Consider the following 20,675-nt stretch of genomic DNA (forward strand, 5'->3'; position numbering starts at 1 on the left):
AGATGGAACTGGTCAGCTGCACCTGAGGCCCAGTGGCACGTCCATGGACCAGCGAGGTCTGGAGGCTCCGAATGTCCCTGTCTTGCCTGGTTCCTGAGTGGGCACTGAGCCTGGCTGAAATGCTGGCGTTTGGCTTGTCTGCTTCCTGCTCACAACCGCAGAGAGAGGAGATGTTCTCCAGGGACTGCGTGGCTCACGGTACTGTGGGCAGCAGACGCCTCTGTGGAGGGGAAGCCGGGTTCTCTGTGGACACCCCAGACACCAGCAGGAAGCTCGCTCTCCTCAGAGACAAGTTACCTGCGTCCCCGTGACTCTCTCCAGTTCTCTCAGGGCAGTGTTGGTGTCGTGGACGAGGATGGTGACCATTCCCAAGTCACGGGCCGGCTTCAGATTAGTCCCGACGTCATCTAGGAAAGCCACATGAACCCAAAACAGCACGTCAAACCAAGGAAAACTCCTGTGAGAGGGAGTGCACCCGAAAGCAGGCCGCCACAACACGAGCAGGGCTCCTCCAGCACAAGGGCCTCGAGAACCCTCCCAGCGTGCCCACTGAACACCAGCATTACACCGCACACACACGAGCACAAGGCCACAGCCCTGTGCCCACAGAATACCTGTGTGGGTTTCAGCCGGTTCTGAAGCTGCAAGAAGATTCAGGAGGATAGACACGTGTCAAGAACACACTACCACCCACCTGGGAAAATCGACAAGTCCAAACGGACCTGGCGCAGCTGCAAAAGAACTCTAATGAGGGCAGACAGTGAAACAAGTCATAAACAAGAGCAGAAGAGTTTGGTTCTAGAAAAGAAAACAGAAGTGTCTATGAAATAGCAGAGAATCTAAGATAGACACAAATGCAAATGAGAATGTGTTTTCTGATGGGGGAGTCGTGTCCCTTCACAAGGAGGACTGATGCAGGGCCTTGGTGACTGCTTGGTTAACTGGGGAAAAAGCAGAGCCCCCGTCCACGTCACCCCAGAGTCAATTCTGAATGGGTCGCAGATTTAAATCTAAAAAGAAAAAAGACTTTTGAAGTTGTAGGGGGAAAAGCATGAGTGTGTTTGTTTAAAATCTTGGACCAGGACAGCCCAGAATTCTAAGCAGCTCATTCCACCCAAAGGTTATAAAAGGGGGGACTGGTAGACTCAGGGGCACATGGCACCTTGGAGCTGCTCCCTGCCAACTGCAGCTGCTGGAGAAAGGGTCCTCAGGGGTGGGGCCAGGGTCTGAGGTGGAGTCAGCAAGAGAGGGTCTAAATTAAATTTTGCAATCACCCGAGGAGATGAGCATAGGAATCCACAGTGAAAACGGTGTCTTAGCTAGAAAACGTTGGAAGACAGTATGAAAGACATGCTTTGGGGCACACAGGTGCCTAGAAGGAGACTGAGGCAGCATGGGGACCCTTCCCTGCTCACCCTCAGGTGGGGTGACCCTGACAGCCCACGTGGCCTTGGAAAGTCTCCCAGGGTCTCTGGCTTTTCATAAATAAGCTTGGAAGCTGGTCTAACAGCTTTAGATGATACCTGTTCTACTCAAGTCCTGTAAGAGATTCCCAGGGGCCAGGTGTTCACCTCTGATAGAACTCTCTAGACTGAAGGACAGGTACCAGTCCTTTAGGAGAAGTCCCAGACTGGGAGAAACAGACCTGGACCTGCCCTGCCAGGCCCTAAATGTGCCCGACCTGTAACCTTTCCCTTTTTCCTCCAGTTACGGTATCTCTGGTACCTTCGTTTTCCCTGAAAGGAAGCATCTGCATACCTCGCTGGGCTTGGCCTTCAGGGTGTCCAGTAGGAACTTGTAGATCTGAGGCTCGGGCTTGACCATCCCAACCTGACAGGACTCTATCAGGAAGTCGAAGTGTGGGTTCAGCTCACACATGAGCTTGGCCAGGCTGTCCCTCGTGGCGCTGTCATCCAGCCAGTTGTTGGTGAGGATGCAGGTCACAAACCCTAAGCACAAAGTCACCCGTGAGCAGAGCGGCCACTGCAAACTGAAGCTCAGACAAGTAGAAGCGGCCAGAGTCACGGGGCTGGGGAGGGTCCAGCGCTCCGTCTCTGCTACTGCCAACTCTGCCTGGCTGCAAGCACCTTCCTGGCTCTCAGGAGCTGCATCCCCACGTCCAAACAGAGAAACAGAAACAGAGGTAGCATCATCCCCTGGCTTGGTCTGCCCAGCCAGCCCGGCTGAGAACCAGGTGATGTTGGAGATGTGACACAAGGTGAGGCCTTTCCATGGAATATGAGGGAGCAATGATGGACATGGGATGGTGCTGCAGTTTAAACATGCTCGTCAAAAAGCTTGTGCTGGAAACTTAACCCCCAATGCTAAATCGTTGGGTGGAGGAGTCTAAGGAGCAGTGATCTGGGCCAGGGGGGCCCTGCCCTCATGAATAGATTAGTGCCCAATTATAAAATGGCTTGAGGCTGCAAATTAGATATCTTGGTCTCCAGCCTGCAGGCCTTTTGTTGCCCCTGCCTTCCACCATGGTATTATGTGGCATGAAAACCCCAAAGTCCCCTGATCTTGGACTCCCAGCCTCCAGAACTGTAGGAAATCAATCTTCTTTATAAATTACCCATGTTCAAGTATGCTGTCATAGCAGCACGAGGCGAACTAAGACAGATGACTTAGCCATAACTGCTAAAGTCCACTGGTAATAGGGTGGGACAATTTCAAACATGCCTATGAATAGGAGCCAGACATGGGCACTAAATAAATACTGGAAGAGCATGACCTTGTGTCTTAGATCATGTGACATAATCTAGACTTGGGTCACTTGGCTTGGCTACTCTGACACCCAGAGACTGGGAAAATCATGGTTGCTTAAAAGGTCTTGTTTTTAAATCTGGGATAAAAGATTGGGTCATCACTAATACTACTGGAAGGAGAGAATATGGCTCACAAGACAGTCACTGGTATCAATGGCTTGATTAGATGAAATTATGTCATTTTCTGAGTATTCTAATAGTGCTGTTTGTTGATGTTTGATAATACTTGCAGTGGGCCATGTTTCAAGAACAGTTTTCTGTCAAGGCTCAGAAGATCTGTGATCTCAAAACACACTTGGTCATCCATGGCGTTCACGCTGCCAACGGTCCTGGTATGGTCAGGTCAGAGAATGGCCACTACAGGACCCTTACCCTTCTTTCTGAGATCAAGAGCTGCCTGAAGCATGGGGCGGTTGATGTTTCTTGCTGATATCGCCTTGCAAAAGATTTGGTTTACAGAGAAATTCTCGGGGAGGCGGATTCCAGAAGCTTCTGAGCGTTTCCTGTAGTTTTCTTCCATGAGTGGCACCCACTGTAAAAGCGAATCGAAAAGGGGGACCGTTAGTGGGTGCAGCCACTCACAAAAGCTGTGCAGCACCTACTAAACGTGAACACAGGCATCCCTGTGACCAAGCAATTTCACTCCTAGGAATACACCGACTGGGAATGTCAACATCTATTCCCCAAGAGACGTGGGCAAAACGTCCTCACAGCACTCTTCCCAAGAGTCCCCAACTGGAAACTACCCAGAAGCCCTCTGAGCGGGAAACGGGGGTGGGGCACATTCACACACCTCAGCAGCATCATTCCCAGGAGCCCCGTCTCCTCTGTGTGGGCTGCTATGACAGAACATCAGAAGCTGATCTCTCCTGCGAGCGCTGGGGTCTCCCAACTAACCGCACTCCCACACTCACGATCTAATCACTTCCTGAAGATTTCCCATCCCAATGTGAGGATTCAGCATGTGAATTTGGAGGCCACAGGCATTCAGATGCCAGTGAGCTCCCGCCTGGAAGCCACATGAGTGTCCTCTGTTATGGGATGAATTATGTCCCCTCATAATTCACATGTCGAGGTTCCTACCTCCTGTACCTCAGGGTATGACTGTACTTGGAGACAGGGCACATAGGGGGGTAACTTAGGTGAGAGGGGACAGGTCAGGAGGCCACGGGGATGGGTTCTGATCCTCATAAGGAGAGAGCAGGGCCTGGCAAAACAGGCACAGGTGATGGGGAAAGTCAGGTGGGAGCTGCTCTCGGAGGGGTCGGTGCTGGGGTGGGGCACAGGTGGGGGGCCGTGATGCTAGCTGCGCTTCATTTCTTGGCTGGGTACCGAGGCTACGAGTGTATTCAGTTTGTGACACTCACGCAGCTGTGTGCTGCAGTGCCTCTCTGTTTGCACAGTACTCATAGGTGAGAAGCTAAAAGACAGCAGGCACTTCCAAGAAATCAAGTGACTTGTGTGGTCACTCAGTCTGTAAGTGGGTCCTGTGATTCAAACTCTGGTCTCTGACTCCAAAGTGCACCTATTAGTAGTTATTGAATTAACAGTCCCAGTGGTTCTGTCCTAAAGTAGTTACTCTGGCTGTAGAGTTCCCTGGAATAGTTCTTCAAGGTCTCGGAGATGTCCCCCTGGTTTGACTGTAGTCAAAGAGATTATAGACCAAATGCCCCTTCAACGTCTCCTGGCCTTCTGGGTGGTCCTGGGTGACGGGACATTATGACACTGGGGGAAGATGTGGTCCGGCCCTTGGGATTTGGTGGCTGGTGCAAGGCAGAAACAAGCAGAGTGCGCCTACCCAAGGGTCCCGTGGTGCCCCCTTACCTGGGAGAACGTGATCTGTCCTTTCATGAGGCGAGCAATGGGGCCATCCAGGCCTTCCTTCAGGAAAGGCTCATTCAGGAAGCCTCTGGGGGACACAAGAAACACCGCGGTCAGGTATGCTCCGCCTCGCAGCCGCGGGAGACAGACAGGTTCACGTTCACAGCGGCCAGCGATGGGAGGTTAGAGTTCAGCGGCCCTCTGTCCACACAGTGTCACCCAACGTAAACCAAACGGTAAATAGGCTGAAGGGGCAGCGGCCTGGGGGACAGCCCTGCACGGAGATTGAGCAGGGTGGAGCCTCGGCTTTACAGTTAAGGAAGAGAGCCAGAACTGGACCCGGGTCATCACTGTCCTCAGCTCATTTGCCTAAGGAAGTGTCCAGACGACTTTTTCATTAGTTCACATTCATTGAAAGGAAAGAAATAGCTCTTCTCTGGTTTTGATGATGTACATGTGATTTCTATTTTGTCTTAATCTCATTGTCTACATCTTTAAAAAGTTTTGGGTGAGAGCTGAATTATAACTCCCCCGATTCCCTTGTTGAAGTCCTAACCCTGGTCCCCCACACCGCGCCTGTGTTTGGAGACAGGGTCTTTAATAAGATTATGAGTTAAAAGAGGTCACTGGAGTGGGTCCTAACCCCATATGAGCAGGATTCTTATAGGAAGAGAAAATCTGGACACAGATATGCACAGAGGCAGATCATGGGGAGACACAAGAAGATGGCCATCCTCAGCCAAGGAGAAAGGCCTCCAAAGAAATGACCCCTGCTGACCCCTTGACCATGGGCTAGTCACCTCCAGAGCTGCTCTCCTGTTAAAGGCAACCAGTCTGTCTTATGTGCACAGAAGCCCTAATCAAGGAATATGCCTTAGCTCTTATCAGCTGCCGAATGGTAAGACAGCCACACTATTTACCACCCCAGAGAAAGAGAACAGAGATCTCCAACCTGGGAGTTTCATTTCTGATAATAGCCAAGTACCTTTCAGCAGACTAACCCTTGGGCAAGTAACACGATAAACTCTGGACAAACTATAAAAAGACGTAGACTTATCTAACACTGCTCCACTGCCCAGTATCAGCAATGGCTCTGCCACACCTTGGCCATCAGTTTTTTTTTTAAGTTTTAATAAGTTGGAATTACAGATCACCAAAATTCACATTTTCAGTGTATAATTTAACAATTTTTAATAAATGTATGGAGTTGTACAAACACCACCCTATTCCTATTCAAGAACATTCTTCATGCTTTTCAGCAGCTGCCCTCCAGGTTTAAGAAGCAATGCACAATTCAACTCAATGAACTTTTATTAAGCACCTATGGTATACAAGGCATTGTGCTAACTGCTGAGATATAAAAATGGAAAAATATGGCTGTCTGCTTGGGGCACTCATAAGAGAACAAGGGAGGTGACATGTAAAGATAGATTTACTCATTAACTCAACACAGAAGGGACGCCAGACCTCCATAGATGAGGTCAATTCATTTTTCAACAAAGAAGTCACCAAAATTGAAAGTAAACAATTTTTCTTCAATAATGGTGTTGGAACTACTGGACTTCCACAGGGGGGGAAGACATCTAATCTCCCACCTCACACTATATAAACAGAGATTAACCTGAAATGGTTCATAAACCTATGTGGAACAAAGTCAATCCAGCCTTAGAAGAAGGTAGAATATGACTCTTAGGTAAGTAAAGATTTCTTAAAAGGACACAAAAAGTGTTCATTGTAATAAAATATATATATAAATTAGATGTCATTAAAATGAAGGATTTCTGTTCATCAAAGACATCAAGACCGTGAATGAGTAAACCAGAGACATGGGGCTTTGGCAGTATGTACATCTGACAAAGGCCCAGTTTCAGGAATATGTGAAAAATCCCCAAACATCAACAAGAGCAAACTAACTCGGGGAAAAAATGGGCGAATCACCTAAGTGTATTCTTCAACAGAATTACTGTGGTTCATAAATATATGAAAAGAAGCTCAGCGTCATTCTTCACAAGGGAAACCCAAACTAAAACCACAAAGACTTGCCACCACGTGCCCACGGGCAAGGCTGAACTAGACTGACTGGCAGTGGCATGCAGGGTGGAAATGTGGTGGGACTCACTGGAGTTCCCTTACGTTCCTGGTGGGAGTGTGACGTGATAAAACCACTTCAGAGAATAGCATCTCTACAAAGCCCTTTTTATATATATTGGCATGGGCACAATCACAATAAAGCTATCAGGCACAAGTTTTATGTACTGATTAACATTGAAATATGCAAAATTAAGAAAGTAGAGATTGTATCAAGATAGCAAACCCAGGATATATCTGTTTCTCTTTCTGATCAAACATCCCACTGAGATTGTTGCCAGAGTCCCAGGCCAGGGTGCCCTGACTTTGGGGAGTCCCAAAACACCAGGTCTGGCTCCTTGCCCCAAAAGGAAACCAAATGAAAAAGTAATGACAAAGTAGGGAAGGAATTTAATATTCAGTACAGCCACATTGGGAAGACAAGGAGACTGGCGTCCTCAGCCCTGCCTTCCAGGGGTGCTGACATGAGCTTCAAGTTTAAGTAGGGAAGAACTGGGATGGGGCAAGAAGACTGCACAGCAAAGTCACTAGTCCCACTTGGCGGGAGGCAGTGCCATCAAGGGGTGACCTGCCTGCAAGGCTCCGTGTTCCTGGCAGGTTTAGGGCAATGACTGGAGACTTCTAGGGTGTTACCCTAACTACAGCCATGTTCCTTTTGCCCAGACCCCGCTCTATGAATACTGTTCTTATTCCCAAGAAAGAGAAAGTAGCCCGAGATAGAATCTACTGGCCTGGAGGTGTGCTAGTCTTTCCCTGTTCTCTTACTGAGAGATAGGGGACAACCTACAGGCTCCTGAAATGGGGACACACTGGTTTCCCTGTTCTCTCCTTGAGGAGATAAAGGGACATGTCAGTTTCCCTGTTTCCCTTCTGAGAGAGGAAAACTGCCTGTCTCTGTTCCCAAGAAACAAACTTGCCTTCCACAAGATCAGGAGATGCTTACAACGTTGGTCAAGACTAACTGCACCCCTAATGCACGGCCATGATTCTAGCCTATTAAAGGTAACATTCAAGGGGAAGTTGCTGCTCTGTCCCTCTCTCTGCGCAGAGCAGGCTCCTGACAATAAACCCGATCTTTATCCCAGGTGTATGTGTGTGATTAGTCCTGCCACTTTTCTTTCCTAGGGGATCTGACACAGGACATTGTAAAAGCTGGCAGCTGACAATCTGTTAATTATAATGTTCCTGAAAATCTTGAAAATACCTTAGTTGCTCCTATCTTGGTGCCTTCAGCCTTGGAGGGAACAAGAGAGGTTAGGTAAATCTAGAAACAATCCACCTGTACTGCCAGTTTTTAAATAGACACTCCTTAAGCAATTAACTTATCTATGTGCAAAGCTTAGCAGGAATTTGACCCAAAGTTTAAGGGGAAAAGGAAATATACAATATGAAAGCAGAGATGCCAAACTTTTATCCTGTTAGTTACCCATCAGGCACCTGTAGGCCCATGTGAAGAGTCAGTGCTTTTAGCAAAAGTGGACTCTAAGTCCCTGTTAAAGATTTTACAAAAGATAACATTAAAAATTTTCTCAAAGCTTCAATAGTACTAAAAAACCCAAGAAATATGAATTATCAGACTAAAATAAAAACCTCAAAAAATCTTGGAGACAGAAGGTAAATGGGAACGTATTGACTTGAAAAAAGAAAAAGGAGAGTCCAATCACGGGACAAGTTCATTGTTCTCACTAAACCCCAGAGGAAGCTCAGACCCAGCGTTGGCAAACATCACATGTAGAAAGTGGGCCTGGGGGGGCTTCAGGGTAGACAAACGAGGGGCTGTGTTGAGGCAGTCTCTCCCTCTACCGCCTCATTTGTTCCTGCAACAGATACTTATGGAGCGCCTTCTGTGTGGCAGGCACTGCGGCAGGCAGCACGGGGTCACTCCAGGTCGGCTGGTTTGGGACTTCCCCAGCACAGGTGCCTCAGGGCAGTCTGCTGTGTCCCTCTGAATCCTTTTCACAATAAGACTTTATTTACAAATTAGTTATGAAATCAAAATTCATTTTTTTTTTTTTAGTTAAAAAAGGGAAGATGCTTCAGGAGCACATGAACTCTTGGAGGTGTGAAGAGCAGCGGAAAGCCTGGGCGCTGACCTGCAGATCCTGGAGGCACTCAGGAAATATCACAGAAACAGCCACAGGACACACCTAAGTCCTACTGTCAGACCCTCTTTCGAGTTTTGCCTAACTGTATTGTTCTGGATCAAACCAGATGTGCCTTGACCAGACACACTCTATTTTACCCGAGACTCCATTTCACGTAAGAAATGTTTCTCCCATGAGAAAACGCCGCCTCTGCCACCTTCTGCTAAGCATGTCCTGTTTGACAACGCATGACAGCCGAAAAATGTTTCCTCTACTTTTATACAATATATTATTAAGAAACACATTTGTAAGATGTTCTCCATTTAGTTACCATTTTTCTTGCACAGTATACTGTACCCTGACCAGGGTTATTCTGACCCATTCCCTACGTTGTTGTGGTTTTGACTTACTGGTAGTTGGTGGTTTGCAGGCTCTAAGAGTGCACCCTACCTTCTTCAAGGGGCTGAAGGTTGCAGAGATGACTTGCTTGCTGCCCTTCCAACCCACAGGTGAATAAAGTCCCACGTCCTGCTTCAAGACTGACCTGGTGATTTATTTCAAATGTGCCACAACAGTATTAAGAATAAGATCTCTTATCTAGCTCACTCAAAGAACATCTATTGAGGGCGGGGGCTGTAGCTCAGTGGGAAAGCGCTTGCCTTGCATGTATGAGGCACTGGGTTCAATCCTCAGCACCACATACAAATAAATAAAGATACTGTGTATCTATCTACAACTAAAAATATATTTTTTAAAAAAGAACATTTACTGAGTTCTGTAGCATGAATTTTTAAAAGATATTTGACAACTTAACCGTCTCTACTTTTTAGTCTAGTGGTGCTGGGCAGACCCTCCACCATGATGCCGTCTGAGCAATTGTACGATTACGCACATACAACTTCCTATGGACTAGGCATGGTGCTGAATGCTTGTGATCCCAGGGATTTAGGAGGCTGAGGCAGGAGGATGACAAGTTGGAGGCTAGCTGGGGCAAGTTAGCAAGACCCTGTCTCAAAATCTCTAAATTGCTTAGTGATGATGCACCCTGCTGCAGGATTCAATCCCAGGACCACCACCCCCAACACTACAGAAACAAAACTGCCTACAGGTCATAGGAACCTTGGGAGACCACACTGGCTCCTTCAGAACACTTCAGTCAGTTTTGGCTGCAAAAGAAAACATCATTTCCAGGGGCTGGGGATGTGGCTCAAGCGGTAGTGTGCTCACCTGGCATGCACGGGGCGCTGGGTTCGATCCTCAGCACCACATAAAAATAAAATAATGATCTTGTGTTCATCAAGAACTAAAAAAATGAATATTAAAAAAAAGAAAACATCTTTTCCAGCACCCTAACTCTCAAAGACACTGGTCCAGATGGCCACAAAGGTAGAGCTTCTTCTCCTCACTCTGTCTGCTGCATGATGCTAGAAGATCTAGCACCCAGTCCTCCCACAACCTCTGACTTCCAAAGTCCATGGCAGCCTGAGACCAGGACCCTGCCTTCAGCAGTTATTTATGGGTGACCAGGACTTGTGGGCCCCTTACCTTAAGCCTCAGCACCAGGCTCAAGGCTCCCTCTTGTCCTCAGCTGGGCCCTTCATCCTCCATGGCAATGACCCCACAGACTCCTAATTCAAGCTCTTGTTCTCTCCATTTCCAACATTACAGGGCTGTCCTGTTATTCTATTACTGGTCCATCTCCAAGCTCCCAAACCCTCAGTCTTTTGCCCCTGTCAATTTACCTGATCCAGCACCCTGACAATTGTGTGCTGTGAATTAGAGTTCCAATTACTTTATTTCCTCTTCAGCCCATCTCAGAAACCTTCCAGGACTCGCCACTGGCCATGAAGTAGGGGCATGCTCATCCGCTGGCTTCCAGGCTGCACCCAGTGAGGGCCTGGCCACCTCTCCAGGCCCTTCTCTCCAGGTAGGCTGCAGCATGCAGTGTCCCACTCACATTCCAGGCTTTCCACCTCCTGGCCTGTGTACCTTCTGTTCCCCTCATCTGGGAGGGGCCCCCTCACATTCCCTGACAACCTCCTGTCAATCTTCCTCCTACACTTAAGCCTCTCCTGATTCCAGTGATCAGACCTCCTCCCCCCTGCTTTGAACCCCTTAGAACTTTGCACGTCTTCCGGCCCTGTCTTCCTCGAGAGTTATCACACCAGTGCAAGGGAGGCCCTTCTCGTTCACCTTCCGAATTAATACCTTCATGGTTGGTTCACAAATCTCAAGGTCATGCACTCTGATCTGAGTTCAGCTAGTTTTGCTGTTGGCTGCTTTAGGGCAGCTGGGAACAATCCTAACAATGGTCACAAAGGAAGTGCATCAGCACAACACCAAAAAACAGCATAAGTCAATGCACTGATTTGTACATGCGTGGAATTTTTGTAATTAAACAAATGTATCAAAAATATAGCTGCCCTGACGCAGGCGAGGGCCCGCCCGGCTCCCGCAGGCTCCGCTCAGCTCCCGGTCCTCGCGGCGCGCATGCGGGGGCCACCCGGCGTTCCTGCTCTTTGCCTGGTTTGCGAGGATTAAGCGTTAAGTACCACGTGGTATCGAACCCGGTGCCTCATCCGTGCTAGAATTAGCCACCTGGAACTATGAGTGAATGGATGAAGAAAAGCCCCTTAGAATGGCAAGACTACGTTTACAAAGAAGTCAGAGTGATAGCCAGTGAGAAGAAGGAGTATAAAGGATGGCTTTTAACTACAGATCCAGTCTCTGCCAAGACACCTTACCCACTGAGTTACATCCCTAGCCCCCTGCCCCCCCCCTTATTTGGAGACAGTCTCAGTAAGTTGCCAAGGCTAACCTTAAACTTGTGATCCTCCTGCCTCAGGCTTCCACTCCACTGGGATTACAGGTGTGCACCACTGTGCTTGGCGTAACTTTTTAAAAGAAATTGGTATTGGAGATCAAACCCAGGGCCTCATGCGTGCTGAATGTGCACTTTGCCACTGAGCTATACCCCGCAAGCCAATGAACTCTTAGGAAATACATTAATTGTATCCCACAGTGATTAACCAATATGTCAGGGAAGATGTTTAGGATCCTCAGGGAATGCTTGTCAATCAAGTGAAAGCATCTGGTGGTGAGAAGATTAATATTAAATAGGGAAGGTTGTTCCCTCCATTCTAGTGACCTATTTGGGTTGAGGATGCCTCTCATTGCATTGCTTCTTTTGTAGTTTCATGGGCCTTTAGATTTTTCTTTTGCAAATCTGCTCTGCACTGATTTTTCTTTCAAAGTATTGTCCTCGTGAATTTCCTTGAAGATGGCAGCTTGTCTGTGACTGGAATTATGGGACATTCTGTGCAAACTGTTGAAATTGTGAATGAAGGGGACCATGGAGTAAGAGAGAAACTGATGCATTTGTTCATGTCTGGAGACTGCAAAGCTTACAGCCCTGAAGATCTGGAAGAGAGAAAGAATAGCCTAAAGAAGTGGCTTGAGAAGAATCACATCCCCATCACTGAACAGGGAGATTCACGAAGGACTCTCTGTGTGGCTGGGGTCTTGACTATAGATCCACCATATGGTCCAGAAAATCGTAGCAGCTCTAATGAGATTATTCTGTCCGGGGTTCAGGATCTTATTCAAGGACATCTTGTAGCTTCCCAGTGAGAGATCAAGAACTGTGGATACACTAATTGAAACCGACTTTATTTTTTTGTTCTGTCATGGTATGTTTTGAATTTAAGTCCATCATATTGTGGGACTTCAAAAAAAAATATATAGCTGCCCTTCAACCTTACAGGTTATCTAATGTAACTCATAAAAATGTATAGGAGAAAGTACTGTCTTATTTTATCAGCCAGATGACTAAAATTATAATAGGCTGAGCAAGGCTACCCAAAAGGAAGTGTCAAAATTGAGATATGAACTTGGGTATGACTCCAGTGACCAGTGCTCTTCTAGGTAGTCCCCACCTGGACACCTGTGTCTCATATACTCAGAAGCCATGCTCACTTCCGCATCAGTGAGGTCACAGGTACAAGCAGACCTCACAGCTAGCCAACCTCGCAGCGTATTTATTCTCTTTGTGTATTTCTAAAAAAAAAAAAAATTCAAATGTATGTGTCAAAATGAAGTGAAAAAAGGATTTCTTATTTGTTAGAAAGGACTTAGAAATTAGGTCATTATCCCTTCCTCAGTTTATCCTTCCAGTCAATGACCTGCACAGGGTAAGCATGGCTCAGAGGTGGCTTTCCATTTTCAAATATGATTCTCTGTCCAACCCTAGCTCTTTGCGTATGATTATTCTGATGTAGACTCTGTAGCCAGTTATTTTTGTTTTTAGCTATTAATGTTTACTCACCCTGGACCGATTGATCTTTCCCAGAATGACAACAGCCAAGAGAGGTGCAAAATCATAATGAACCAGAGGAAAGAATGCCAGATTGAGGGGGAGAGGGGCAGAAAAACTGGCCCCAGACCTGCCTTTGATTAACCATTGTGCAATCTGAAGCAAATTAATCCCCTTACCAAGCCTGTTTCCATATCTGTAAAAGTGAGTTTGCTCTGGATTTGGGGCTGTCTTTTGGTCTGGCTTGCTGGCAGACACTAGCCTTTTATGGTTTATTTAGGGTAAAGGTTAAAGAGCCCAGTCGGCCTTGTTAGCATAACAATTCTAGAATCCTTAGATGGGAAGGAACTCCAGAATGCAAAGCTTTCACTCTTTCCCTCTGCTCCTTCCTCAGCCAGAAATATACAATTTGCTCTTCTTTTTCTTTCTTAGTTCTTCTGGGGTGACCTACTTTCTTTCTTTTTAACTTTTAAAAATAAATACGCCTCTCTCCCTACTGAGAGTAGGAGTAACACATTTGTAAATCTAAGTGTTGGAAAATACAAAAAGTTTAAAAAATAAAATAAAATCATTCATGATACCACCTGGAGATTAATAATGCCAGGGACATTTTGGTATCTAGACATTTTCCACGCGCAGCTTTTTCCCCACAGTCGAAACCATGTTCCATAAATAGTGTTACAATCTGGTGGGTTTAGGTTTTCACATATTATAAGAAGATATTTACTGCTGTCCGTGAAACACACCCTGAGCTCACATTCATTGGTGGATTCTTCCTGATTTCCCAGTTTCCAGTGAGTAGGCCATGGGCTATTTCTGTAGTTCGCTGGAAGTACACTTGTCACACGTGCCTTAGGTTAGAACTTCCTTCTCTTATAGTTTAATGAACCATTCCAACAGATAGAATTTAGCTCAGGGAGTAATTCCTCGTGCTTTGGGAAGCTTTCAATATAATGGGCAATTCTGGCGCTTTTAGCAAGGCTTAATTACTTAGGATTTAGAGCGACAATAGGTCCACTTTAACACCCTAGAATTTTAGAGCCAGGTAATTGTTTTAACCTTTCAAGGGCCTCGCCCTAAAGCAATCAGAAACCAGGGCTGCAAATCCATTAAAAAAAAAAAAAAAAAAAAAAAAGCACTCCTCGGCAGGGCGTCCTGCTCCCGACCTAGGGAGGGCAGCGGCGCAGGGTCCCCTTACCTGGGCAGCGCCAGGGCCTCCTCGGCGCGGCCGAGGGCGCTGATGGCCGAGGGCAGCGCCAACACTCCATCAAGGTCGAACACGACCGCACGCAGCGCCATGGCGGCCTGGGGCCTGGGCACAGAGACACAAAGCGCGAAGGCCTGGACACGGGACCGGAGCCACCCCCGACCCGACCTCCCAGCTCCAACCCGGTGTCCAGCCCGACCCGCCCAGGTCCCGCCTCCACCACGCCCCCTGGTCCCGCCCGGCCCCGCCTCTACCACGCCCACGCCACGCCCCTGTCCCCGCCCCCTGAGCCGGCCCCGCCCAGGTTGCATCTGAGTGGGACTCTGCTGAGGCTCTGCCTCCATTGCTTCCCAACGCCTGACCCTTGACCCAAAATCCTGCCTCTGGAGATTCCGCCTAAATGCAAGCTCTCCTCCCCTCCCCTCCCCATGTTGACAGCGAACCTTCCAGACTTCTACCATTTTCAGGCAGTGCTAGGAGGAGACTCACCTGAGAAGGAGTTGGGGACATGGGGAGAGGGTACAGTCCCTTGGGGGAGATGGAAAGGTGTGTGTGTGTGTGTGTGTGTGTGTGTGTGTGTGTGTGTGTGAACACATGTCCAAACACTTTCACATTCGATATTTGGATCCTGACTAGCTATCTAGTAAAGGTCTGACTTTTGCTGAAGTGTTTTCTAGATCTGGTAGGTATGCTTCCAGACACCTCACTATCCTGACTACCACTGGTCGCAGGCTCTTCTCATGTGTTTCTAGAATAAAAGGTATTGCTCTAGTCATGTCAGCCGGGCTACTTCAGCGCCAGTCTCTTGAGATATAGAAGACATAAATTTGATCCATTTCCCGTTTGCACGTTCTGCTTGAAATTATCCTCCCTAAGAAATGGGCAAACCAATTTCCACACGGTTGGCTGGTTTATGTTTCACTAAAACTTCATGGGTAGGGCGTCCACCCTTGTGTCGGGGTTGTTGGAGCTCTCCTGTGTAATGCAGCTCTGCAAATGAAAACAGGCTTGGTGTTCTCTCCTCACTTTCAGGGACTAAGGACACACATGATAGAGACCTCACTTTCAAATGTGTCATCTGAATTGATCAAAGACACTTTCCACCATGTAGTCACGAGACTGTTGTGAGAGACTGTCAGAGGCCTTACTGAAGAGTTCTAGAGCAGTCTTGGGGTCTGGCAACCACCAATCAGATTAACAAGAGAAATGGGCTTACTTTGGGTTGGTTGGTACTTAGCTGTGTGAATGTTTCCTTCTCCTGCTTCATAACCTCTTCTGGAATCCTACCTGGGACAGTTATTGGGGTTTTCTGAGACTCACATCTAAGGGCAAAGTTATGAACAAGGTCAATTATTGCAACAAGAACTGAAAAAAAGAGACTTTGATTTTGGATGTGGATGATGCTGAGTGATATGTTTCAGAGCATTGTCAGTGGAGTTTGGGAGGTAAGAGGTGGATTAACCTGGGCTTAAAGTCTGAAAGAGAGGTAAAGAAGGGAATACAGTAACTTCTCTAGAAGTTGGTCATCTCAAAGGTCAATTGAGTTTTCTAAAAAGAGAAAGCAAATTGCAGCCTGACCCATAGAGTATGCAACCTCTTAAATTCAAATCTCAAACTTAAGACTTTCCTCTGGGCTCCAGATTTGCACATCCAACTTCGTATTTAACACCTCCTGAATGTCTAATAGGTATCTGCAGTGCACCTTGACTGCAGCAGAACTCTTGATCCTTTCCCTCCTCCCTCACCTGCTCCTCCCAGGAGAGCTCACACCTTGCTAAGTGGCACCCTGCTGACTCAATTGCTAGGAAACTTGGAATTCTTCCTGACACCCTCCTCTGGCCTTGTGTTCTTTAATTCTTTTCCAGTGGGGCAAAGGTAGTAGCTTCTAGTTGGGAGGTGTTCTCTTAAAGGCCCAGCTTGGAGCTGACTTCTACATTTCTTTCAAAGACTTTGTGGGACTTTCTACCCTGTTCAACTCTTTCCTTCTCTCTCTGTTTGGAATAGCTGCAGTGATTCCTGTTGCCTGTATCTGAACTCTGACTGGTAGAGTATTATTTGTGAATACCTGAATTTGTCTGTAAAAGTAGCAAAGTGAAGATGAAAAACAAGACTACAGAACTGGACTTCATAAATCCCCCTTTTGAGAAGAAAAAATAAGAAACTCTACTTTCAAAGGCGAATTGTCTTTGGTTGAGAGAAAGCTGTAGTGCTCTCACATGGACCTTCTGTTTATTCAGGAGCAGTTAACTAGCTGCTCTGGTCTGGAATGTTTTACAGTGCCTTGTGAGTTGCAGGAGTGAATTGCTCAGGCATAGATTAAAGGTCTCCTTGTGCTTCACTGTGCTCTGTCCTTTTGAGTTCTGCTGCCCAAGGTTCTGGAGATAAGGGCTCACTCAGATGGGGTATGGAAGCTGGATATCTTTTTGAAAAGCAAATCCTAACTATGATTTCTGGTAATCAAATTTTATGAAATGTGTTTTAATGACAGTATGAAATCGTAAAACATGGCTAATTGTGAAAATCATAGATGACACCTGGTGTCAATCACTAAACTCTCCAAGAACTTATATGGAACTCAACATGTTTCCTTGAGCTCCTTACTTTTTGTTGGGGATTTCCTTTGGTGGTTCAGACATTTTGAGTCTGCCTCAAGCACAGCATTTCCCGGGCTCCCCCCGATGCTGGTCATATGACATGGGCTCTGCCAGTTGGGTGTGCTGGCCTGAGATTTGGGCATGGGAAGGGGCAAGCAGAGGTGCAGCTGTGGGGCTGGAACTAGCACCTAGCTTTTCTAGGGAGGCTGAGATGGAGCTTCAGTCTGGTCCTGAGTGGACTCGGTGTCCAGCAGGTGTCAGAGGGAAGGCTCTGTTAAAATGACACCATGGCATACTCTGTTTTCATTATGTCGTTCTTGGTTATAGAGTTTCCAAACCTGTGTCGCATCCACCTAAGGATCTGTGAGTTATTGGTGTCCTTAGTAATCCCATCTGCTTATGTGACTGGAATCAAGTTCTGAGTTGTAAAAGCCCCCACCCACCCTAGATTCACACACGTGAATCCTGGAAGAAGAAAGAGCCCTCTGACATTAGAATTCAGAAACGTCATGTGCTTGTTTTTGCCTGCCTCAAATCTTAGCCCACAGCCTGTGAACTAGGTGCACCAAATCAGATGCACCAGCCCAGACTTGAAGAGTCTTGGACAGCAGGAGAAGAGTCTTGGACAGCAGTTTCAGGGACTGCAGCCACTGGCAGGCATGGCATAGCCCTGGCCCTCAGCAGTCAGCTGCTGCAGGGTGTCCTCACAGGCTTGATCCTGCATTATGATTTTGGTGGTGGCCTTACTTCCGCCTGGTTTTCAGATGTGGTTCTCTAACCTTCCAGAAGCCCTTGCTGATAGCCTGTCATCAGCCAGAGTAGGCACTTATGGCTACTCACCAGGTCCCAAAACATTTCTACTGTGCTTTCTGGAACCTTCTGGAACTCACCATGCCTTCTGGAACCTCAGGCTCGTCATCTTCACCTCAACCTCATCTCTTCCTTTCTCATTCTCCCTGGCGTCTGGCCCTCCCAGGTGTCATCTCAGGGTTCTGCTGTTGTCTTCCCTCCTCCCCCTTACCACTGGGCAGGGGCTGTGCAGATGGCCTCGTTGCTGCTCCCAGGCCCTCCCTGAAGACCCACCACATCAGTGTTGTGGCACCGACTCTGCCACCCCCAGCCCACGAGTTCTGCTTCTCTTTTTCCAACGTGGCCTCTCTCCTAACCTCCCAGAAGACTAGGTTCCTTTCTGTCCTCAAATCTCCAGTACTCTCTCCCTCATCCTTACTCTGAGCCAGTGAGTGTTGTTTCATGGAGAAAACTGGAATGTTCTAGAAACTTCCACCAACACCCACCTACTTGCACCTTTGCCTATTTCCTTGTCACCTTTCCTCCTCCCACAATGACCAGCCACCTCTAAGAGCTGCTCTTCTTTAAGGCTCTGTCTTCCACTGAGGCATGAGATTTGGTACTCTCATAGGCATGAGGACAATTCCCCACCTCCCACCCCCATCCGGTACCTCTGGTACGGGATCATTCTGTTTGTAAACTGATAGTCCGCCAGATGGAGGCTGCAACTGCGCCCTCCCCATGTCTGTGCCAGAAATTGCAAGGAAACTCTGTCTTCTTCTCTTGCAATGTCCCTCTGCTACTCTGAACTAAGAAAGTTTAACATTTTGCACACTTTGAAGGAGAAATGCTTAAAGAAATAGATTGAAGTTATATTCGGAGAGAAGGGGCGAAAAACTGATCACTGCCCAGGGCGCTAAAAATCCATGCTCAAATTTTGGTCCTGTGATTTGCCCGATTATCACTTCAGTGTAACACTCAGCATTGGCTAGGGAGAAATGAGGCTATAAGAACTGGCATTGTCTGTGATCAATGCCAGGAGCCTTCCTTGTCAATCAATGACAGTAGTTTCTTTCTCTGATTGATGAACTTCTTTTTGACTTCCTGAAAATCCTGTGACAACTTGCCAGAAGGATCTACTGTGACCAGGCAAGCCATATTTCTTCATGTCCCAACCCACTGGCCCTCCCTGTCCCTAGGCCTGAACTACAGCCAGATCCCCATAGGCCTCAGCAAGCAGTTACAGGGAAAACCCTGGCAGGAGATACAAAACATGCACCTAGTCCACAGCCTGGGGAGGGTATGTAGAAGTGGGTCCTTGAGGTTCCAAACCAAGGATAGGAAGTTGAAGTAGGCTTTGACTAACTGATAGGGGTATGTTTTCTAGTGATTTGGGGTTCGTCTACAACATTGAACAGCTCACAGTTCACCCAATTCCAGAAATCAGTACAATGCAGTGGATTCTTGGGATGGTAACATTGGAATGGATTTTCTTCTGTACCACCTGCCTGCCTTCCTCCTAATACGAGAGGACTCATGGGATGCCTCCTTCCTGAGATGTGCCTTGGTGAGGGAAGGTCATCAGCTGGAAAGATAGGGGCAGAGGAGAAGTGACCTGGAACTTGGTTGGCAAGATTTCAGCTAAGGAAATGCTGTGGTTTGGATAAGTGGCCCCTAAACACCCATGGGTAAGGCTCAGTCACCAGCCTGTGGTGCTTGGAGGTGGTGGGTCCTCGTGGAAGGGAGCTAAGTCATCGAGGGTGTGCCATTGAAAGGGGTTTTGTGAGTCCTGCTCTCCGCTCTCTTTTCCCCAGGCTACCATGAGGTGAGCAGCTTCCTTTACCACAAGATTCCACCATGTTGGCTACCGCCTCACCACAGGCCCCAGAGCAACTATGCCTATCGCCAACTGATGCAGACTGAAACCTCTGCAGTGTGAGGGGAAATACACCTTTCCTCCCGTAAGCTGTTTTGTTACAGTCTCAGAGAGCTGGCTCATCCAGGAAGCTTCTCATTGTCAACATCCGTGATGACACCAAACAGTGAATAAAATCACTCCCATGTTTTGGAGAAATCACAGGCAGAACCACCATCAAAGACTGCCATGGTGCAGGAGTGGTCATTTTGATCAACCCCAAACTCTACCCGAGATGGACGGGTCGTGTGCAGTGTCAGTGGGTCACTGAAAACTCACTAATTGACTCCAATTACAGATTCTATTCCTGATGTGGCCCCTACTGTGGGCCACTGTCTAACGTCTATCTTCTGGGTAGCAGTGACAAAGCCTGAGCTCAGATTTCCAGTTACTCACTGACGGGCAAGTTGATGATATTAATCCCTTGGATTTCATTACCCCTGCTATGATGCAATGGATTGCAATTTGGCTTTTCTAGATTAGGTGCTTGTTCTGGAGAATGGGTGGGAAGGAAAGCTCTAAATACTAGCTCTGACCTATTACTACATGTGGACTGTACCTCCCCATACTTTTTCCTTACTTGATCACTTTCTGCCTACTCCATTACTTTATCTGCAGCCTGTCTTTGATGAACTTTATAGCTGATTTCATAGAAAACAAAATTTCAAGATGATGTTGTGCTGGGACTAGAGGAAGATTGGGCATCTCCAGAGAGTCTGGAAGAATTGGTGAAACCAGGGCTGCCTCCTGTTGGGGTTCGGACCAGCACTTATGTGTGAGGAATAGTTGCATGATGGTGGTATCTTGTGTTTTCTTAGATTCTGTCTGTATCGGCTTGGCATTCATTTCCCACGGGGCTAAACTAATGAACCAAGTCACATCTCCCCTGAGATCCCGCTTTCAGGGGTTCAGCAGTCAAGGGTGCGAGTAGAGACCCTCAGCCATGCTTTCTCCTTTGTCCCTCCTGTCTCCTGGCTGACTATGGGGCTTTTCAGTGAGATCCTGCTCAATGTGCTGTGCCTCCTCCGTTTCTAGGGACCTGTGAGTATCAACTCCTTCCTCCGTGGCAATGATTTCCATGTCCGCATGTCTCACCA

The 20,675-nt window shown here is 47.4% G+C and overlaps 2 protein-coding genes across 2 annotated transcripts in view; one reads left to right on the forward strand and one right to left on the reverse strand.

The window, feature by feature from the left end:
* Ephx2 (epoxide hydrolase 2) overlaps positions 1-14,488 on the reverse strand; it is a 42,672-nt gene extending 28,184 nt beyond the window's left edge. The window contains exons 1-5 of the mRNA XM_078030849.1: positions 14,272-14,488; positions 4,593-4,677; positions 3,141-3,300; positions 1,757-1,949; positions 298-418 (exon numbers count right to left, since the gene is read on the reverse strand). Of these exons, the coding sequence (XP_077886975.1) occupies positions 298-418; positions 1,757-1,949; positions 3,141-3,300; positions 4,593-4,677; positions 14,272-14,372 (660 nt within the window). The 5' untranslated portion in view covers positions 14,373-14,488. The remainder of the gene's footprint in view (positions 1-297; positions 419-1,756; positions 1,950-3,140; positions 3,301-4,592; positions 4,678-14,271) is intronic.
* On the forward strand, positions 11,207-12,406 carry LOC101973672 (gem-associated protein 6). Its single transcript, XM_013363722.4, has 2 exons — positions 11,207-11,495; positions 12,016-12,406. Exons 1-2 carry the CDS (start codon positions 11,368-11,370, stop codon positions 12,389-12,391), a joined length of 504 nt encoding a protein of 167 aa, XP_013219176.1. The 5' UTR covers positions 11,207-11,367; the 3' UTR covers positions 12,392-12,406.
* Positions 14,489-20,675: the final 6,187 nt, after the last annotated feature.

Source organism: Ictidomys tridecemlineatus, chromosome 14 (assembly GCF_052094955.1).
Source record: "Ictidomys tridecemlineatus isolate mIctTri1 chromosome 14, mIctTri1.hap1, whole genome shotgun sequence".
In the NCBI taxonomy this organism is placed as follows: domain Eukaryota; kingdom Metazoa; phylum Chordata; class Mammalia; order Rodentia; family Sciuridae; genus Ictidomys; species Ictidomys tridecemlineatus.